This window comes from Bos taurus, chromosome 23 (genome assembly GCF_002263795.3).
Source record: "Bos taurus isolate L1 Dominette 01449 registration number 42190680 breed Hereford chromosome 23, ARS-UCD2.0, whole genome shotgun sequence".
NCBI classification, from domain to species: domain Eukaryota; kingdom Metazoa; phylum Chordata; class Mammalia; order Artiodactyla; family Bovidae; genus Bos; species Bos taurus.
The window spans coordinates 33,365,174-33,388,352 of record NC_037350.1 but is presented as its reverse complement, the minus strand read 5'-3'; the positions used below and the strand labels follow the sequence as shown (position 1 = coordinate 33,388,352).

The 23,179-nt window shown below is 39.8% G+C and overlaps 1 protein-coding gene across 4 annotated transcripts in view; it reads right to left on the bottom strand.

Annotated features, from left to right (window-relative positions):
• Positions 1 to 23,179, bottom strand: part of DCDC2 (doublecortin domain containing 2) — a 150,891-nt gene that overhangs the window by 97,179 nt on the left and 30,533 nt on the right. For 3 of the 4 annotated variants that reach the window (XM_059880647.1, XM_059880649.1, XM_059880648.1), the window contains 3 exons: positions 14,839 to 14,913; positions 2,028 to 2,104; positions 1,765 to 1,896 (listed from right to left, as the gene is read on the bottom strand). In XM_059880647.1, the coding sequence (XP_059736630.1) occupies positions 1,765 to 1,896; positions 2,028 to 2,104; positions 14,839 to 14,913 (284 nt within the window). The remainder of the gene's footprint in view (positions 1 to 1,764; positions 1,897 to 2,027; positions 2,105 to 14,838; positions 14,914 to 23,179) is intronic. The other variant, XM_059880650.1, reaches the window with a different exon arrangement.

Below are 23,179 nucleotides of genomic sequence, written 5' to 3'. Positions count from 1 at the left end.
AGTTGTGGATCTGGCAACAGCCAAGATTTGACTGGTTTTCTCTACACAGGTAAAGGACACTGAATAAATTCTAGCCTGTGAACTTAGCCTTCTTTTATGTGACTCTTGCTGACCTGCTTTCTTCCTTTGCTACAAAACATGAGAATTATAAACAGGGAGTTGAAAGAATTTGTGTGGGATGTTTTCGATATGTATACTGATGCCCAGGAATGGTCCAACCATAAGAATTACTCATGTTCTGTTTAGCTCAGTTGTAAGGAATCTGCCTGCAATACAAGAGACCCAAGTTCAATTCCCAGGACAGGAAGATCCCCTGGAGAAGGAAATGGTAACTCACTCCAGTCTTCTTGCCTGGAGAATCTCATGGACAGAGGAGCCTGGCAGGCGGGTCCATGGTGTTGCAAGAGTTGGACGTGACTTGGCAACTAAACTACCAGCAGGTATTTTTAACCCACAATGTTCTGTTAAGGGAGTGTGGGGGTGTCCCAAGCGAGTAACATGAAAATCTCACTCATGTCTGGCATTACACTGAGAACTAAGCTTCTCCAACATGGAACTCTGCTCAATGTTATGTGGCAGCCTGGGTGGGAGGGGAGTCTGGGCAGAATGGATACATGTGTCTGTGTGGCTGAGTTCCTTTGCTGTCACCTGAAACTATCACAACATTGCTGGTTGGCTATACCCCAATACAAAATTAAAAGTTAAAAAAAAGAAGAATTAAGCCTCTCCAAGCTTTTGAACTGTGGTGTTGGAGAAGACTCTTGAGAGTCCCTTGGACTGCAAGGAGATCCAACCAGTCCATCCTAAAGGTGATCAGTCCTGGGATTTCTTTGGAAGGAATGATGCTAAAGCTGAAACTCCAGTACTTTGGCCACCTCATGCAAAGAGTTGACTCATTGGAAAAGACTCTGATGCTGGGAGGGATTGGGGGCAGGAGGAGAAGGGGACGACAGAGGATGAGATGGCTGGATGGCGTCACTGACTCAATGGACGTGAGTCTGAGTGAACTCCGGGAGTTGGCGATGGCCAGGGAGGCCTGGCGTGCTGTGATTCATGGGGTCACAAAGAGTCGGACACGACTGAGCGACTGAACTGAAATGAAGTATTCACATATTCAGGGGACATGTAACTATATTCTCATTTCTGTGTTTGTCCTTGCCTATATTTTATTTCTATTTATCAATTTGTTCACATCAATATATGTATGAATAGGTGTATCTGGGCATGCAATTGTGTTTATATATATTTGTGTGCTTCAGAGCATTTATTGAGTGGGTTTACATCTGTGTATGTGTCAAAAGACAAAACGATATATCTTTTTTAAAAAAATCAATATATAACTATTGCGATCTGCCTTTACTCCTGATACCAAGATAAAATCCAAAAGGATCAAAGGTTTAAATGAAAGTTAAAAGTTGAAAGATGAAAACGTGGAATAATTTTTTATAATCTAGGAGTGAAGAGAACCTAAGCGAATCATAGAACTTAATGATCATAATGAAAGACTGAAAATTTGATTGCATCAAAATTTAACATAACTGCATGAGAAAAGCAACATAAAAAGTAACAAAAATATAAACTGGAAAACAACCCTACAAGGGATGAACAATTATATGCCCATTTTACAGATAGAGAAACTGAGGCACATAGAGACAAACTAGTGACCTGAAATTCAGATCTAGGACCAGTGTCTCAAGGGCCTCATGGGAATATCCTCAACAATTCTGAATCCCATCCACTTGCAAGAAGATTACTCTGACATACCTGTGGACAGCCCCACTCCTCAGAGTTATCTTTTCTGTGATCATCTGCAGTACATGATCCCACTGATTCAAGGCTTTTCTAGGAATGAGGAGTCGAGAAGCCGGGTTTATGAGGTCTCCATTTGCAATCAAGCTGAAAAAAAGGTAAAGCCAGTGAGGCAAACCATTTGACACAGTTATGCCTTTAAACTACAAAAGAAGTCCCAAACCAAAAGGAAACCACCACACAAATTTTGACCCGAAACGTGAAGGATTCCAACTTACAAGATAGTGCAGGGTTCCAGAAGTGGCTTTCTAAAGCGAGATGACACATTGATCCTGCTGTGGGTTACTGGTTTCACCTTTAAAAATAAAGAAATACAAATCATTGTACTTATGTTAGTGTTTTTTTTCCTATGAGGAAAAACTAGAGGTTTCCAGGGAGCTGGCTGAGAACTGCGATGCCTTTGTTAAAACCTTGCTTTTTTTCCCCCACTTATATAAACCCTCTGTGCTTACCCTCTATTGATGGCATATAGCTTTAACAGAGCTCTCAAGAAAAATTTCCTTTAAGCCCTGGGCATACTGCTCACGATCTGTACCAAAAATTGAAACTATTGAGCTATTGTGAGAATTCCAACGCCATTTTTAAAACAGTTCCTTTCTGTCAAATAAAAGTACATAAATGTATAAAATCTTGAACGAAGTGCCCTCCCCCTCCAGGCACAACAGAGTGTTTGGTCATCTCTGCCCATCCACCCACTCCCTAGAGTCACTGGTCCTTGCCAAGCACTTAACCTCCTCCTGTTCTCCTAAGACTGACTCCATCAACTTTTCTCAGCTTCACTTCCTCCTCTGTTCACCAGCCACACTCTAAACAGCACGTTCCCTTCCCAACCCGCTTGCATCTGGGTGGATCTGGTCATCTTTCTGGTCCCTTTTGTTTCCAGGGTCCACGCTGTTGTATTAAGAACCACACGGCCCCTTGGGCACCTTCGACTAAGACAAGGCTTAGGCATTGGTCAAGCCTCTCCTCCTCCCGAATCAACTATTTCTTATATTTCCCACAGTGGATTGTCCAAATCCTCACCTTTCACCCTAAATCCTAAAATCTCACTCCAGGCACACTTACTCTCAGCACATCATTTCCTTCCAAACTTCAAGAGAATAAAGCTCAACAGGCATGAAGTTCTCAACCTCACTTCCCTCTATGCTCACTTCATCTACATCTTCACCCCTTTTTCCCTTTGCTATCTGTTTCAGAAGGATCCTGACCCCTTTACAAAGCTAAGCCTGCATGTCTTGATTTTGTCCTCTGCTGCCTGTTCCATTAAATATCTAAGGCCCTCCACCCCCATTGTCTTCAATTTCTCCCTTGACCCTATGGCTCTTTCTCTCCTCTTCATCATTCCTCTTCCTATTTCCTTCCACACCATCCTCTCCTCAGTCTTCTATAATCTGGATTCCAATGAAAGATAAATCCCAACTCTTTTTTTTTAATTAGTTAATGTATTTATATTTGGCTGCACTTGGGCTGCCTTGCTTCATGCACTGGCTTTAAGGTGCGTGAACTTCAGCATTTGCAGCACACAGGCTCAGCGGTTGCAGCTCACGGGCTCTAGAGCATGGGCTCAGTAGTTGTGGCACATGGACTTAGTTGTGCTGTGGCATGTGGGATCTTTCCAGACCATGATTGAACCTGTGTCTCCTGCTTGAAAGGCAGATCCTTGACCACTGGACCACCAGGGAAGCCCTAAATGCCAACTCTTAAGCTCGGCCTACAAGGACCCCCATGACCAACACTGCTTACTTGCTTCCCTCATCTTCCACCAAATACTCCTTCCTCCCCAACCCCTAGCCTAGGTGTGACTCTAGGTCAAACCAGCCGACTCCCAATCCATTGTCCAAACACACTCTGAATCCTCTTCCACACCTCTGCTCATCTTGCCCCTGCCTAAAATGCCCTCCCCTTTCTTCCAGCTTCTGAAATTGCACTCACTAGTCAATACCTAGCTTGGTTATCACCAGTCCTTCCATCTTCATCTTTCTTTACCTTCCTGTCTCAAACTGCTACAGCTACTACAGGATTGATGATCACACCTGCTTAGAGGGTTTTTTTTTTCCTCCTGATTTGAAAGGGAACTGATAAATGAAAATAGCCAACATTTACTGCACTATATTTAATGACAAGCCCTGTACTAAGTAAATGCATTCTATATCATTAAAACATCAAAACCATGCCCTGAACTAAGTACTTATTATTTAACCCCATTTTACCAACAAAGAAACTAGAAGTTAATCATTTACTTTGCCTAAAGTCACACATACTAAGGGGGAGGGCTGTCCATACCTATGAACCTCTACTTGCTTTGCACTTCGGTAGTTATTTTAGAGATAAATTAACCCTAAATAATTTATGCAACTCTCTTCTGCCAAATTATGCCATTTCGAGATGAACAAGGTGTAAAATCCTTGATTTGCCAGTGCCTAAAACAGTGCTTGGCAATGCCTGTTAGTTGCATATAAATGTTTATTGAAATTTAATTTTAAAAAACGAATTTAGAATAAACATCTTTGTAATCAATCATAATAATTTTCTTTCATTTTAAACCCAGAGATTCTTGGCCCTAAGCTAACATTTACAGTGATGTTGACTTTTTTAAAAACTTTAACAGATAATGTATGCACCTGACCAAAATTCAAGTGGTAAAATGGAGGATACAGTCAAAAGGAGGAATATCCCCCCCTCTGGTCCCCCAACCACAAAGCTGCAACTAACTTAACGATGTTCATTCAAAGACAGCCTACATCTACATATGCATATTGTTTTACGTAGACATTGTATACATGTAATTTTCAAGCACAGGGATCACTTGCTATGCCTATTCTTCTGCACCTTGCTTTTTTTCATTTAACAATTCACCGGGGACACTGTTCCACATTGGTAAAGGTTGCTTCATTCTTTATAAAAGCTATGTATATCCACACTGTGAATGTACCATGATTTATTTAATCTGTCCCTCAATGACAATCCTTCCAGTTGCTTCTAAACTTTTGCTCTTGCAGGGAATTCCCTGGTGGTCCAATGGTTAAGTCTCCATGCTTCCACTGCAGGGAGCACAGATTAGACCCCTGGCAGGGATCCTGAATGCCACATGGTATGGCCAAAATAAGTAATAAACTTTTGCTGTTGCAAATAATGTCATGCTAGATTTCCTCACAATATTTATTTGCACGAATATGTAAGTGTATCTGTCAGTCAGTTCAGTCACTCAGTCGTGTCTGACTCTTTGCGACCCCATGGACTGCAGCATAGCAGACCTTCCTGTCCATCAACAACTCCCAAAACCTGCTCAAATACATGTCCATTCAGTTAGTGATGCCATCCAACCATCTCATCCTCTGTCGTCCCCTTCTCCTCCTGCCTTCAATTCTTCCCAGCATCAAGGTCTTTTCCAATAAGTCAGTTCTTTGCATCAGGTGGCCAAAGTATTGGAGTTTCAGCTTCAGCATCAGACCTTCCAATGAATATTCAGGACTGATTTCCCTTAAGATGGACTGGTTGGATCTCCTTGCAGTCCAAGGGACTCTCAAGAGTCTTCTCCAACACCACAGTTCAAAAGCATCCATTGTTCACTGTTCAGCTTTCTTTAGGTCCAACTCTCACATCCATACATGACCACTGGAAAAACCATATCTTTGACTAGATGGACATTTGTCGGCAAAGTAATGTCTCTGCTTTTTAATATGCTGTCTAGGTTTGGTCACAGCTCTTTTTCCAAGGAGTAAGAGTCTTTTAATTTCATCCATGGTGACTGCAGTCACCATCCACAGTGATTTTGGAACCCAAGAAAATTAAGTCTGTTACTGTTTCCATTGTTTCCCTATCTATTTGCCATGAAGTGATCAGAGAAGGCAATGGCACCCCACTCCAGTACTCTTGCCTGGAAAATCCCATGGACGGAGGAGCCTGGAAGGCTGCAGTCCATGGGACTGCTAAGAGTCGGGCACGACAGAGCAAATTTACTTTCACTTTTCACTTTCATGCATTGGAGAAAGAAATGGCAACCCACTCCAGTGTTCTTGCCTGGAGAATCCCAGGGATGGGGGAGCCTGGTGGGCTGCTGTCTTTGGGGTCGCACAGAGTCGGACACAACTGAAGCGACTTAGCAGCAGATGGGACCAGATACCATGATCTTTATTTTTTGAATGTTGAGTTTTAAGTCAGCTTTTTCACTCTCCTCTTTCACTTTCATCAAGAGGCTGGTTAGTTCCTCTTTGCTTTCTGCCATAAGGGTGGTGTCATCTGCGTATCTGAGGTTACTGATATTTCTCCAAGCAATCTTGATTCCAGCTTGTGCTTCATCCAGCCTGGCATTTCACATGATGTACTCTGCATATAAGTTAAATAAGCAGAGTGACAATACACAGCCTTGATGGACTCCTTTCCCATTTGGAACCAGTCTGTTGCTCCATGCCCGGATCTAACTGTTGCTTCTTGAACTACATACAGATTTCTCAGGAGGCAGGTCAAGTGGTCTGGTATTCCCATCTTTTGAAGAATTTTCCACAGTTTGTTGTGATCCACACAGTCAGAGGCTTTGGTGTAGTCAATGAAGCAGATGTTTTTCTGGAATTCTTGTGCTTTTTCGATGATCCAACAGATATTGACAATTTGATCTCTGGTTCCTCTGCCTTTTCTAAATCCAGCTTGAACAACTGTAAGTTTTCGGTTCATGTAATGCTGAAGATTGGATTGGAGAATTTTGAGCATTATTTTGCTCATGTGTGAGATGAGTGCAACTGTGCAGAAGTTTGAGCATTCTTTGGCATTGCCTTTCTTTGGGATAGGAATGAAAACAGACCTTTTCCAGTCCTGTGGCCACTGCTGAGTTTTCCAAATTTGCTGGCATATTGAGTGCAATACTTTCACAGCATCATCTTTTAGGATTTGAAATAGATCAACTGGAATTCCATCACCTCCACTAGCTTCCTAAGGCCCACTTGACTTCACACTCCAGGATGTCTGGCTCTAGGTGAGTGAGCACACCATCGTGGTTATCTGGGTCATTAAAATCTTTTTGTATAGTTCTTCTGTGTATTCTTCCCACCTCTTCTTGGTATCTTCTGCTTCTGTTAGGTCCATACCATTTCTGTCCTTTATTGTGCCTATCTTTGCACGAAATGTTCCCTTGGTATCTCTAATTTTCTTGAAGAGATCTCTAGTCTTGCCCTTCTTATTGTTTGCCTCTATTTCTTTGCATTGATCGCTGAAGAAGACTTGCTTATCTCGCCTTGCTATTCTCTGGAACTCTGCATTCAGATGGACATAGCTTTCCTTTTCTCCTTTGTCTTTTGCTTCTCTTCTTTTCTCAGTTATTTGTAAGGCCTCCTCAGACAACTGTTTTGTCTTTTTGCATTTCTTTTTCTTGTGGATGGTTTTGATCACTGCCTCCTGTACATTGTTACAAATTTCCATCCATAGTTCTTCAGGCACTCTGTCTATCAGATCTAATCCCTTGAATCTATTTGTCACTTCCACTGTATAATCACAAGGAATTTGATTTAGGTCATATCCGAATGGTCTAGTGGTTTTCCTTACTTTCTTCAACTTAAGTCTGAATCTTGCAATGAGTTTATCTGTAGAATATACTCCTTTATCTATAGAATACATTATTCTACAGTGTATCTGTTGAATACGTTATTAGAATTGAGAAACTGCTGAAATAAAGAAAGGCAATTTTTTTCAGTTTAATGGAATGTACTGCAAGCTTTATTCTTGATTGATCCCAAGTCACTTGATTTATTTAGCTCATACTATAGTATAGCCTTGGAAGAAAAGCTATGACCAACCTAAACAGCGTATTAAAAAGCAAAGACATTACTTTGCCAGCAAAGGCCCGTCTAGTCAAAACCATAGTCAAAGCTATGGTTTTTCTAGTAGTCACGTATGGATGTGAGAGTTGGACCATAAAGAAAGATGAACAATTGATGCTTTTAAACTGTGGTGCTGGAGAAGACTCTTGAGAGTCCCTCGGACTGCAAGGAGATCAAATTGGTCCATCCTAAAGGAAGTCAATCCTGACATTGGAAGGACTGATGCTGAAGCTGAAACTCCAATACTTTGGCCACCTGATGCAAAGAACTGACTCACTGGAAAAGACCCTGATGCTGGGAAAGATTGAAGGCAGGAGGGGAAGCAGATGACAGAGGATGAGATGGTTGGATGGCATCACAGACTCAATGGACATGAATTGGAGAAAGCTCCAGGAGTTGGTGATGGACAGGGAAGCCTGGCATGCTTCAGTCCATGGAGAGGCAAAGAGTCGAACATACTGAGCAACTTAGCTGAACTGATAGCATAAGAAAATATGCTATTTTCCGGAAAATATTCCAGAATTATTTAACTGCAAATGAATCTTTGCATGTGTGAAGGACAGGCCTTTCTGATTCCACATCTACGCAGTATCTTCCTCATGAAATTTTCCCCATTTCTTAATACTGCCACCTTTGACACTGGGCTTAAAACTTCTGCCACATCCCTAGTTCTCTATTGCCCTTCCCTGCCTTTTTTGTTTTTTAAATAGCATTTACCATCATCTAACATATCATACATTTTACTCAATCTAGTTTTCAATTTATTGTCCCTACTGTTACTTCACAGTAACTCTCAATATTAACTAGTAATGTACTAAGCACATACTTCATACCAATTGTTATTTTTTCAAGTGGTTGGTTGACCTTGATTGCTTAACACCTGTTGGATTGTTGAATTAAAGATGAAGGTAAATACATTAGAAAAACAAGTAACTTTGAAAATGCCTGGTGAGTTGTTTGATACATGCTATTCTTCTTGACTGCATACTTGTCTATAGTTACTATACACAGAAATTCATAAATAGATGATTTTTTGAATAATTATATAACTTTATTCTAAGTGTATATATTGTTGCTTGAATTAAATCAAACCATCTGTCTTGAATAAGCTGCTTTCCTCATTCAGTATGACAAAAATATTCCCCAAATGTTCATGATTAACCACTGCAAATTGAAAACTAACCTTAAATATACATTTTTTTGAATCATTATATGTCTGTTTCCAGATATGGTAATAAAAGAATTTGGAAACACAATTCAAGTAATATATTTGAATTGAAAAAACATATGTAAGACCATTGTATAAAACAATTAGGATTTTTGAGGGGAAAAAGTACCATTTTTCACTAAAAATGCAATTTTTCTAATTGTCATTTTAAATAATAACTTAAATCACAAACAAATTAAGCAAATCAACTACACATAAAAGGAACTTTCCCAGAGCTCATATCAGGAGTCAAGTGTTGGTCACTTGGTGCTAATCTAGAAATACTGTAACTTAGATATAAGAAGCATAATAATGAAATAGAATATATTTTTAAAATATGTATATTTTCTTATTAGCCTGTACACTTTCCCATGCCCTTTGAAAATAATGTTTGAAAGATGAAAATAACGTTAAGTATCAATACACCTGGTGACGGAGGGATGGGCCCCAAAGGACAAAGTAGCGGTACTCCCACACGGACCCACATGGACCAGGAATGTCTTGTTAATGAGCATCCTGGCCAGTGTTAAGTATGTGGTCTGTGACTATGGAAGCAAGTCAAATGAAACGGTATCCATGCAAAACCCAGACTTTCATTTTGGACCCAGCAGAATGCATAGTCCTGGTGGGCTTTATCAGTGAGTGAGGGAACCGCTACCAAGCAAACGAAGGACATGCTTACAGCACTCCTCTCATCTTGATTCTGCACAGGGTTCAACATTGTCTTAGAAAAACCCAGTTTGAGAAGGAGCTTAGCGTGGTGAATCAGAGAGAAGAGGCATTCCCTGAGTGGAAACTAGGTAGGTAGACAGATAAAGAAATAGATAGACAGACAGACTAAATACTTGGCTAACAGTTTTTTGGAAATAGTCCAAACATAAATTTGGAAATATTTCAGAGTCCAAGGTGGCAAAGCGACTTAAGTCGTGTTCACTCTGTTACAATGGAACAAGCCAGCTCTTTGGATATAAAGCACATGTACCTTCCAATATATCACTCTGCCTCTGGCACCTTATTTAGATTGTGTTTATATCATACGTGGCCATACCAAAGCCAGGAGAAGGCAATGGCACCCCACTCCAGTATTCTTGCCTAGAAAATCCCATGGATGGAGGAGCCTGGTAGGCTGCAGTCCATGGGGTTGCTGAGAGTCGGACACGACTGAGTGACTTCACTTTCACTTTTCACTTTCATGCACTGGAGAAGGAAATGGCAACCCACTCCAGTGTTCTTGCCTGGAGAATCCCAGGGACGGGAGAGCCTGGTGGGCTGCCAGACGTCTTTGGGGTCGCACAGAGTCGGACACGACTGAAGCGACTTAGCAGCAGCAGCAGCAGCATACCAAAGCCAAAATAATAGTAATAATAAGCAGGAAAAAAGAGTTATGTGAATTTGATGTCTATCATTTAATTTAGTCAAATTCCATGTGACACTTGGACAATACTGCAGCTGGGTCAAATTCAAGTTAAAACCTGCATGACCTTAAAAATATTAATTTCTATTAAAAATAAACTCAATGAAACTAAAATTATGGTTGTGCAAACACATACCTGGATTGATAAAATCAAGATCTACAAACTGAGGAACTGACTAAAGGTCTGAAATTCTGAACTCCAGGACTGATAGCCAGTTCAATGCCTCACATCTCATTTTCTTACTCTGTAAAAATAAGGATAATCCTGCTAAACTTGCCCAAAGGGATGCTCCATGAGCTAATTAATGAAGCTGCAATACCACTCCCTGGGGCTGTTAGGCTGAATGCTTCAGAGACTCCACCAGCCTCAAAACTCAGCACTCACCACCTCTTGAAACCCCAGGCCAAGTAAACCAATGTGAGGCTAAGGACCTGAGGAAATGATGCTGTTAAAGGACACCCTCATGAAAATCTAAAGACCACTGATCCCTGGTTTAAAAAAAAAAAAAAAAAACTCTTGATACAATTAAAAGATTCCATTTTAAACTGCTTTTTAAAAAATATATCATGTTTTTATAACCGTCCATATAAAAATGGTCCTTTTATAACTAAATCCTGAAGACTTAAGCTTTTAGGGACAAAAACATACTGAAGTTACTCATTGGCAACACACAGCTCAACCCACACAAAAAGCCTTCAACTCTATCTTCCTCCAGAGGCCGCCACTGCCTTTAGAGCAAGTCCGTGTGTCCTGGACTTGGGTATTTGAGATCGTATATGAGTATTTCTTCATACTCTTAACCTCATTTCTTCACACACTTCATACTCTGGCCCCATTCCTTCATAATCTAACCTCATTTCTCACTATCCCACCACCTACCCTTCACTCATCTGGATATAATTCTCTCCTCAGAAATTCCATATCATCTTGTCTGAATCTCTCAGACAACATCTTCCACAGGTATAACATATTTCCCTTATATTATCAATATTTTCATGTACTGCATCTCTCTTTTATTTATTTATTTTTAGTAAAGAATTTCAACTGTAACGCAAAGATCCATTCATGGTGCTGTGGACATAGAATTCACTCAGTAAATACTTTTTTAAATTGAAGTATAATTAATTTACAGTGTTGTATTAGTTTCAAGTGTACAGCAAGGTGATTCACACACATGCATATATTCTTTTTCACATTCCTTTCCTTGATAGATTATCATAAGATACTGAGTATAGTTTCTTACGCTATACGGTAGGTCCTTGCTGTTTATCTATTGTATATATAGTAGGGCTTGTATGTTAATCTCAAATTCGTAATTTGTTTACCCTCCTTTCCTCTTTGCTAACCATAAGTTTATTTTCTATGGATGTGAGTCTACTTTTGTTTTGTGAATATATTCATTTGTGCAATTGTTTTAGATATCACATTTAAGTGATATCATATGATATCTGTCTTTCTCTGTCAGACTTCATGATAATCACTTATAATGATAATCTCCAGGTCCATCCATATTGTGGCAAGTGGCATTATTTCATTCATTTTTGTGGCTCAGTAATAGTCCACTGTGTATGTGCATGCACGTGTGTGTGTATGTGTGGGTGTGGGAGGGGGATGTCTTCAGTAAAAAATTAAACAAAATTAGGACCAATTATTTTGAGCACATACCATCCCCAGAACTGCATCAAACACTGTCCATATTTACCTTGATTTTTCACAATATCTTTGTTAGTTATTTTCAGATAAATTTATAATTGTAAAATACATCAGAATTTATTAAGTGCTTTCATTTACAGTGATGTTTGCTCCTCAAAATAATATGATGAGGTTAGTATTATCCCAATTATATAGAAAGGAAAAGATGACCCTATCCACCCCTCAAGGTCACACAGAAAGCAAAGCAACAGTCTCACGGGTCCACTTCTGATTTCCAGCCTAGAGTTCATTCCTACTAATGTTGCTCAAGGCAGAAATGGGCCACTAGCAGAAACAGTAGACACATATTTGCACCCATTTAAATAAGATCTTTCTTGAATTATATACAACTAAATATCCATAAACATTTTTATATATTGGCATATCTAGACCACCCTTATTCAGTGGTTCCAGCATCTTCTCAAGATCACTCAAGTTTCTCTCCCCTTTGCTGCTACCTGTAAAATATTCCTTACATGATTATATCAGTATAATTAATGGGACTTCAATAGAATAAAAACCCCTGAAATTTTAGAAATTCCAGAAAGGCAAGGCAGTGACAAAATCATCACAGCCAATGAAATATTTTCATCAGCACTGTTGTATAATGATGAAAAATTCCAACCACTCTAACTTCAGCCACAATCTAGTTATAGGAGATGTCTCTAATTATAATGAACCAGCTGTTTAGAACATTCCCAGAAGGGTCCAATTAGTTTCTCTGAGCTGATGAAACCACTCGTCTCTGCCTCGGTCCTCTACAGGTCCCCATGTTGTTGTACCCAGTCCAGGGGCTGATTCCCAGAAGAAAGGTTAGGATTCATCTGTCGGGTGTGAATTATCATCTTATTCAGAGGGTCATTTTTCTGCCAATAACAGAGATCTTAGCATCAGTTTGCATATTTGTCTTTTGAACTGTTCTCTAAATGAATGTGTCTCTTTGCTGAAGCAGGAAAACAACTCAAATTCACAAAGAATATGACTATTCAAAACAGCAAGGTAAAAGATTTCTCTTTGGCATAAAAGTGACCCCAAAGTTACACGTCGTTATACATTTGTCTAAATCTAGAGAATATGTAACACAAAGAGTGAGCCCTAATGTAAACTATGAACCGTGGGTAATTATGACGCGTCAGTATAGGTTCATCAGTGGTAAATTTACCACTCTCGTGGATGACATTGATAAGAGGGAGGTTATGCACCTGTAGACAAAAGGTATATGGGAGATGTCTGTACCGTCTCCCCAGTTTTGCTGTGAACCTAAAGTTTCCTTAAAACATAATGTCTAAAAACTTTTTTAAACTTTTAAAAAAGTGACCCAAAAGATAATATATCCATCATTAGTAATACCTTTCTTGAAAAACGCAAGTGTAGCCATATATTTAAATGTGTATATACTGCTAAATCTTTTTGTCTGCCAAAACAAATGACCACCAATTTCATCAAATTTTGAACCATCAAATTAACTTCCCAGCATATCACAAATTTTTAAACTATTGGCATTCTGGTTTAATTTTCTCTCTTCTGTGCTTTGTGGAATATTTTAAAAGACCAGATAATCCTGAGCATTCTGAATATATAATGTTAAGCCTCTCATTTACTAACTTTATTCTACAATAATTATTGGCAATGGGAACTCTATCTTATAGCAAAACCAAACAGGACTTGAGTCATTTTTAAGGCATTCATAAGTAAGTCAGCATGGGTTTCCCTAATGCTATGCTGGAGAGAATAATATGACCCTCATAAAGTTAAAAAATAACCAATTAACTCAAGAGCACCCTTAGGAGAAATTACGGGAACCACCACTAATAAAACATTGAAAAAAAAATGTTTTTATCATCAGACTTTTCTTTAATATTTCTTCTTAAATTACTATCCCTTGCTTACTATTTCCCCATTGTCATTTTGGTTTGTTTGGTTTGTTTTCCCAAATGGGATTCTGGTTACCAAACCAATCGAGGCAGTGGACTGTAAAAGTTCCACTAGGAATGCAGAGCAGCTGGAAGTGTATACATGACAACGCAAGATGAAAGTCAGCAATGTGGAGCATGCAGGAGCAGTCCAGGTGGGCAGAGTACAACCTCCACCTGCATTTAAATAAGTCATTTAGGCCCCAGGATTCCCACTGAAGAATGTGCCAACTGTACAGGATCTACCTGCAGTCCTTCATAAATACTAAGAGAGCTATTAACCTACTACATCTTATGATGCTAGAAAGTAATTGTGTTGTGCTCAGTCGCTCAGTCGTGTCCAACTCTTTGCGACCCCATGGACTGTAGACTGCCAGGCTCCTCTGTCCATGGGGATTCTCCAGGCAAGAATACTGGAGTGGTTGCCATGCCCTTCTCTAGGGGATCTTCTCAACCTGGGGATCGAACCCAGGTCTCCTGCATTGTAGGTGGATTCTTTACCATCTGAGCCACCAGGGAAGCCAAGAAAGTAATGACGTGCTCAAAAAAAGTTAATCTAGTGTTAGTTGCTCAGTCGTGTCCAACTCTTTGCCACCCTGTGAACTGTAACCCACCAGGCTCCTCTGTATATGGGATTCTCTCTGTACATGCAGTGGGTAGCCATTCCCTTCTCCAGGGGATCTTCCTGATCCAGGGATGAACCCACGTCCCCTCACTACAGGCAGATTCTTTATTGTCTGAACCATGCGACAGAGAAGCCATCTTGAAAGAGTCCCCATGGGCAAAGCAGGAATAATTTAAGTAACAAAATGAAACATGTTGGTGCTGGATTTTATCCCAGAAAATAAAATAAATATCCACAAGTCCATACTGGTATAAAGAAATAATTGAATGAATGAATGAACAAATAAATGTGAGAAAAAGGACAGCTCTCCCATATGCTAGAATTCCAACAAATACATGCAAAAGGCACAACGGACATAGGAAATTACCATTAGGTAAACAGCACTGTAATCATTGTTGCAGGCAGGAACCATCCGTGGATGATAAAACTTGTCCGTAAAATCCTGAATGATAACAAAAAGTATATTTGCATAGTTCCAAAGTATCTCCCCTCAAAATATTTGATAATCACAAAGGAAAACACTAACTTTACAGTGGGGAAAGCTTTAAATTACACCTTAACCAAGAGATCAAAACTGATATAATTAATAAGAAGACATATCAGCATTATGTACTCTAAGAAAAAAATATAAATTAAAAAGGATTAATTCTCCACGATGCAATCAAGAGATTTTCCTTCCCAACTTCGTCCTAGAGCATGTACTTTAGAAAACTTGCAATTATAAGCATTTTCTCCTCTCTTTGAAAGGTATGTACAATCTTTCTAAAGATTAAGATAGGCCTTTGTCAACTTTATTACTTGCTAATATCTCTCAAAGACCTAGGATATAAACATCAAGGGAGATAACACCCTTATTTTTCACTTTCTGTTGGGGGACAGAAGCCTAATTTTGGTGGATATCTTACTCCAAGCTGCAAGCTACTTCCTTTCATAAAGATATGAGTATATCAGTTTATATAAACTGATATATATATCAGTTTATAAAATATATAAACATATATCAGTTTATATGAAATTATATTCTTTCATAAAGATATATAGTTTTTCTTCTGGATAAAGCCAACTAACACAGATAGTCACCCTAAATACGAGGTGAACTGACAATGAACGGTGTGTGACAAATGGTGCTTCCAAGTCCTCACACTTTGGACCAGTTATTATCTTGAAAACATGTATGTATGCTGTGGGTGGCACCTGCTTGACTATATAAAAGAGTAAAATTTCTCTCTGTCATTGAAATCTCTTAGTAGATTGCCTGTGATTCACTGATCACATACTCAGACTCTGATTTAATGCATATTCAGTAACAGAAGTGCTTTCTTTCTCTGCCACCTTTGTGGAAAGGATTTAAGGATTGAGAGATTTTTGTTTTCAGTTACATTTCTCCAGCAGTACCTTCTGATGGGATGCACTGAGCAGGACACAAGATCATTTCTTGAAATTCTTGTCAAAAAATAAATAACCTCCACCCAGTCACAAGAAAACATCAGGCAAACCCAAACTAAAGGGACAGCCTACAAAAGAGCTGTCATTTCACAGTTGTGAAAGGGTTAGTCATTTTCATGTCTGATTCTTTGCGACCCTGTGAACTGTAGCCCACCAGGCTCCCCTGTCCATGGGATTCTCCAGGGAGAATACTGGAGTGGGTTGCCATTTCCTTAGTTGTGAAAGCCATGAAAAACTGAGGAGCAGTAACCTGTTAGTAAAAACATAGGCAACATGATAAATTAAAAGTAGTGAGGAACACTGGATGGGATCCTGGCCCTGAAAAAAAGACTTTGGCGCAAAACCCGCCTAAATTTGAATAAGATTTGTAAATTAGGTCATTGTATCAATTTTAATTTCCTGCTTTCAGTAATGATTCTATGGTTATGGATGACGTTCACTGAGGAAGCTGGGCGAAGTAAAGCATACAAAAAATTCTCTGTACTCTTTGGCAAAATTTATCTGAAATGATTTCAAAATAAAAAGCTAAGCAAGTAATAATCTTAAGTATCCCTTACCATAACTACCCACTCCAGTATTCTTGCCTGGGAAATCCCATGGACAGAGGAGCCTGGCGGGCTACAGTCCGTGGGGTTGCAAAAGAGGCGGACACGCCTCAGTGACTGAACAACAACTAAAGATCTGATACACAGGAGTCCTCCCTTGCCCAGTCTTCCCCTCCTTCACCCTGTTTTCTCTCAATAACTGTGCACAACTCTGCACTTAAAATGTAATGTAAAAAAATACTTCCTGAGATAACCAACAACAGTTGTCACTTGTAACTAGAGTAAACTTAAGCACCTACGTCATGTGCTTACATCTGGTTTTTGGTTTAGTTTCAAAGAAACTTGACCCTCTATTACTTTGTTAAACCAAGAGACACAATTTGGAAAGAACAACAAAAAAAAGTCATCCTAAATTTGACACTAAATAATTGCTCCACCACTAAAACAGAGAAGCAAGCACAGTTATCTCTGAGATCAGTCTTGAGTTTTGTCCCTTGTTGGCAAAAAGTGGTGGAGGGAGGATCTTGTTTCACATACCAGGCCTACTAGCTCAGAACAATAAGAAACAATGGTTTGTTGTTAACCAGTGAACCTCACTTAATTGGGAAAATATTTGCAATCCCTTACGGTAGAACTAGGTCAAAAGAACCTCACCTCCACATCAAAATTGCACCATGCAGGAGGTCAAAGCACATGATGTAGATAAAGAAGAATGTTCAAGGTTCAGTGAGGTTTTATTTCTCAAAAAGCAGCAGTTCAAGACTATCGATGGTACAATGACCCTCCCCTCTGTAAGGAACCCTCCCTTCTGTGGGCTTATCTCCAGGCCCCCCCAAACCCAGACCCTTACCCCCCACCCCTCCCACCCCCTACCACTGACCCCCCACCTCCGCAAAAAAATATCTTCACCGGAGAATCAAATACCTTCACTGGAGAACTAGGACAAATGACGGTGTAATTCTTTTAAGTAAAACACACAAAGAAGTAAAATCTATATTTGGCCTAGACCTTGTATTAAGGCCTAAGATCTTCAAAAAAAAAAAAAAAAACAATAGTTTATGATTCCTTTGTGTCTCGATTGTAAATCACTGTTAGTAAGAAAATCAAAGTCTGTCCCCTCTTTGTCCCCTCTTTTTCACACTTCATTTCCTTCGCTATCTGGACTGCTTGGATGAGGGCAACCCTTCCAAGAACAATGGCCTTTGGGTCATTCTGGTATCTAAACTGGGCTTCCCAGGTGGCGCTAGTGGTAAAGAACCTGCCTGCCAATGCAGAAGACATAAGAGACATGGGTTCAATCCCTGGGTAGGGAAGACTGCCTGGAGGAGGGAATGGCAACCCACCCCAGTATTCTTGCCTGGAGAATCCCATGGACAGAGGAGCCTGGCGGGCTACAGTCCATACAGTCACAAAGAGTCGGACACGACTAAAGCAACTTAGCACACACTTAGCGTGGTATCTAAACTATTTGGGCTGCAACACAAAGGACAGAAGAAAGCGCTTCATATCAAAGGCAATTAAATAAGGCCAAGTTCATTCTACTTCCAATCTGACTGCTGCAGGGAAAGCTTTGGAATCAGGAGGTCCCAGAAGTGAACTGAATTAATCCAAAACCAAAATCTTCAAAGAACCCATGTGGTTCAAACTCAAACACTCCACCTAGTGAGGGAACAAGACGTTCACTTCCTCATATACTGCCCCTTTCCTCTCAAGTAAAGGGACTCATTCACAGGCCACCGTCTTTAATTACTCCATGAGCAGTTTAGGTTTTTTAAAAAAAATTTTTAATAATGAAAATGCATTTTATTTTAAATATAGCAGTGTGTACGTGTCAAGCCCAAACTCCTGATCTATCCCTCCCCCATCCCCCTCCCATCCTAGTAACCATAAGTTTGGTCTCTAAATCTGTGAGTCTTTCTCTGTTTTGTAAATATGTTCATTTGCACCATTTTTTTAAGATTCTGCATATAAGCTATCATATGATATTTGTCTTTGTTGGACTTGATGCTTTTGAACTGTGGTGTTGGAGAAGACTCTTGAGAGTCCCTTGGACTGCAGGAGATCAAACCAGTCCATCCTAAAGGAGATCAGTCCTGAATATTCATTGGAAGGACTGATGTTGAAGCTGAAACTCCAATACTTTGGCCACTTGATGCAAAGAGCTGACTCATTTGAAAAGACCCTGAAGCTGGGAAAGATTGAAGGCAGGAGGAGAAGGGGATGGCAGAGGATGAGATGGTTGGATGGTATCACCGACTCAATAGACATGAGTTTGAGTAAACTCCAGGAGTTGGTGACGGACAGGGAGGCCTGGCGTGGAGCAGTCCATGGGGTCGCAAAGAGTTGGACACAACTGAGTGACTGAACTGAACTGAATTGACTTATTTCACTTAGTATGATAATCCCTATGTTCATCCATGATGCTGCAAATAATATTATTTCATTCTTTTTATGGTTGAGTAATAGTCTATTCTACTGTACTGGGTCAAAAAGTTTGGGTTTTTCTGTAAGATCTTGTGGAAAAATCCGAATGAGCTTTTTGGCCAGCCCAGTATCTGTGCACCACATCTTCTTTATCCATTCATCTGTCAATGGACTTTTAGGTTGCTTCCATGTCTCAGCTATTGTAAACCCGGTGGTGCCAGGAACATTGGGATGCATGCATCGTTTTGAACCATGTTTTTCTCCAGATATACCCCCAAGAGTGGGATTGCTGGATCAAATGGTAGCTCTATTTTAGTTCCTTAAGGAACCTCCATACTTCTCTCCATAGTGGCTATACCAATTTGCATTCCCACCAAGAGAGTAAGAGGGTTCCCTTTTCTCCACACCCTCTCCAGCACTTACAGTTTGTAGATTTTTTGATGATGGCCACTCTAACCGGTGTGAGGTGATAACCCATTGTAATTTTGATTTGCATTTCTCTAATAATTAGCAATATTGAGCATCTTTTCAAGTGCCTCCTGGCCATCTGTATGTCTTCTTCAAAGAAATGTCTCTTTAGGTCTTCTGCCCATTTTTTGATGGGGTCATTTGTGGTTTTATTGATATTGAGCTGCATGACCTGTTTATAACTCTTGCAGACTAATCCCTTGTCAGTAACATTGCTTGCAAATATTGTCTCCTATTCTGTTCTCTCCAAGAATAGTTTGAGCATTACAATAAATAATAAATTATAAAGTCCTTCTGATTGGAAAAGCAGCATGGAATGTAGGTCCTGATGCCCTCTGGAGAAACTCTGAAAGTCTTGAAACCTCAAACCATCCATCTTGGGAGGATAACTTAGGCTTTGACCCACCTGAAAAGTCAGAGGGGACTTTGTCCTCTACCCTGAAAGACAAGATATCCCTCACATCCTGAAGACAACACAGGGGAGTCCTGCTGTCCCCATCTCTACAAGGCAGTTATGCAAAGAATGAGTCAAAGATTTCAGTTACATTAGCACTTCTAGTCCAAAGTGAAAGTGAAGTCGCTCAGTCGTGTCCGACTCTTTGCGACCCCATGGACTGTAGCCTACCAGGCTCCTCTGTCCATGGGATTTTCCAGGCAATAGTCCTGGAGTGGATTGCCATTTCCTTCTCCAGGGGATCTTCCCAACCCAGGGATCGAACCCAGGTCTCCCGCATCGTAGACAGACACTTTACCGTCTGATCCACCGCAAATAACAAGAATCAACTCTAGTCCAAAAGTTTTAAACAAATTTGTTCCACAAAATTTTGTTACTCCAAGGTACATTTAGCAGGTGGAGAGGATTGTTATTATCTTTTAAAATAAATTACAAGAGAAAATCCAGCACATTTTTCTCATGACGTCTCTCTTTTCTTTGTTACCACTCTCAGATCTCAGCTTGCAATAGGATTTATATTAGCATTATATCAAGGCCCTGTTTATATTAAAAAAAAATGAATACTATACATGTAAGTGGGAGATGGGAGCTTCCCTGATGGCTCAGATGGTAAAGAATCTGCCTGCAATGCAGGAGACCTGGGTTCAATTCCGAGGTCAGGAAGATCCTCTAGAGAAGGGAATGGAAACCCACTCCAGTATTCTTGCCTGGAGAATCCCATGGACAGAGGAGCCTGGCAGGCTGCAGTCCATGGAAGTGCAAAGAGTCAGATACGACTTAGTGACTACACTACTAAGTGGGAGAGGAGTCACATTTATTTGACCATATCTCTGATTTATAAATAAAATTTAAAAGACTAAAAACCATGTCAGTCTCACAACCTCCCTATTCCTTTTTTCTTCTTATTTTTTTAAAGACATTTACTGTTTTTCTTTTTCTGGCAGCACTGGGAGGCATGCGGGATCTTAGTTCCCCAACTAGGGATCGAACCCATGCCCCCTGCATTGGGAGCACAGAGTTTTAGCCGCTGGACCGCCAGGAAAGTCCTACCTCCCTATTCTTAATACCAGAATATTTACTTGCTATTACTTCAGGTCTCCCTTTCCCACTGCCATGGCAAAACTCAGGCCACAAAATATAATTTCTCTTTATTACCATCACATGTGGAACAGTGCAATTTCAATTGTTGATCAAGTTTCATGCAAAGTTCCAAAGCCCCAAAAAAGGAAAGAAGGAAAAAAGAGAAAATTTCTGTTCTGGTCATAATGGATGAAGCATATGTACCTATGCATAATTGGCAATTTTGTTAGTAAGCACATCTGTACAAAACTTCCAATTCTCCCTGTTGATGGAGAAGAAAAGAGATACGGATAATCAAAGCATTCAGTAATACAAAAGTCATTTAAAATCTAAATCAGCCTTTTTTATTTTTCCAATGTATTAATTATCTCCCCTTTTGACTGAAACTAACATCTACATGAATGTTTATTTCTAGAATACATAAACCAGCAAAAAGATGTCCCCCCCACCCCCGTCACTTCCAGGATAGTAGAAAAACCAGTTCAAATTTTAAAGTTTACTGTAGATGATCCATAAAATTGAAAATTACACAGACATTAAGAGCTATTAAAAGGACTGACATATATCTTTACAAGGAGAGCAGATAAATCAGTTTAGTGGGAGAAAAACAAAAAACATGATATCAAAAAATGGTATCATTCATATCAATAAAAACCAAGAATGTATGCAGAACTTCTCCTGACATTCTAATTTAACCCTTGCTTATTCTGGTTATAGGATTTGTTGCCCACTGTCTCCTCAGACAGTTCACTCCATCAGTGCAGGGACTGTGTTTTTCCACATCTCTATTTCTGCAGCACATTACAGGCAACAACAGCAGACACCTATGGAGCCCCCGACATGATCTTGAACAAGTCAGTCAGGGTTCCTAGACTATGAGAGCTTATGATTAACTGCATAGTATGTGTTTGATGAATTGAGCTGAACTGAATTAAAAGGAAACCCAGGTTAGAACAGTTGTTGCTGTAATCAACAATTCAGAGTTGAGGAAACTGAGGCCATAAAGCAACCCAGCCAGGACTTCGAACTAACTCCTGAGATCTTTCTACTTTACATAATAAGCATTTTATTTTCATTTCTACTGACACTTTCTCTGTGAACCCTACACTTACTTAAAACTAATCTCTTCTAGTATCTTCAGCATCTTTAGTAACTGACAGCATGTGATTTATGTGAATTTCAGATACGTCATTAGTTTTCATTGCAGTGACCCATTTTTAATCAATCTCTTAACATTATAAATTTATAATGAAGATATGGGGTGTTACTAGCAAACAAAATGAATATTCTGTTAACAACAAGGAAACACAGCCTAGTGAATGTGCTAATATGTCTTCCCACTTGCATTTATTTGTCTCTGCTTAATATATATTTAGCTTGATTTATACTTTAATGCCCCACATTTGTTATTCTCCAACAGATGGCTAAGATGGCAAATGCAAAGAAATGAGGTCCAGATGAATATCCTTCCCTTTTCAAGGAAGAAAATATAGACTACCTTCTGAGTGTAGTATAAATTCCCTGACAGTGAACAAGAATAGTTTGCATGTCAGAAGATGTCTAACAAATAGTATTTGTTCAAGAAGCAAAGAGGAATACTTTCTTCAAGAGCATACATCCCCTCTACATCTACAGAAACTTGAGAAGCTTGCCTGCTCAGTCACAGAGTAATTCTAAGTCCCCTGCCTATTGGCACTGAGTTGTTGACAACTGTGGATTTTGCAGTGGATTCCCCTGTGGAGATTCACCTTTACAGTTATTAGATCTCAAGGTAATAAAGAGTTTGGATTCCTGTAAAGTACACTACAAGGGACATTAAACTAGCTGTGCTTTGGATATCTGAATATGCGATGCTTGTGAATTCAACTCATTGAGTCCATAACTTGAGTATCTGAATGATCTTTGGGCAGAGTGGTAATTTGTATAGCTAGAATAACCCAAGAATTGAGGATCACTGCTTTGCGGACTTATTATAGTCAAAAGCACATTTTTGTCAAGTTCGAGGCCCATGGCTTACCATACCCAAGAGGTCATTGCTCAAACTATTGGCCAATGCAGCTATGAAATTTTATGCATCTATGTACTTGCCCTGGTGGCTCAGATGGTAAAGTGTCTGCCTACAGTGCGGGAGACCCGGGTTCGATCCCTGGGTCAGGAAGATCCTCTGGAGAAGGAAATGGCAACCCTCTCCAGTACTCTTGCCTGGAAAATCCCATGGATGAAGGAGTGTGGCAGGCTACAGTCTATGGGGTCGCAAAGAGTTGGACACGACTGAGCAACTTCACATACAT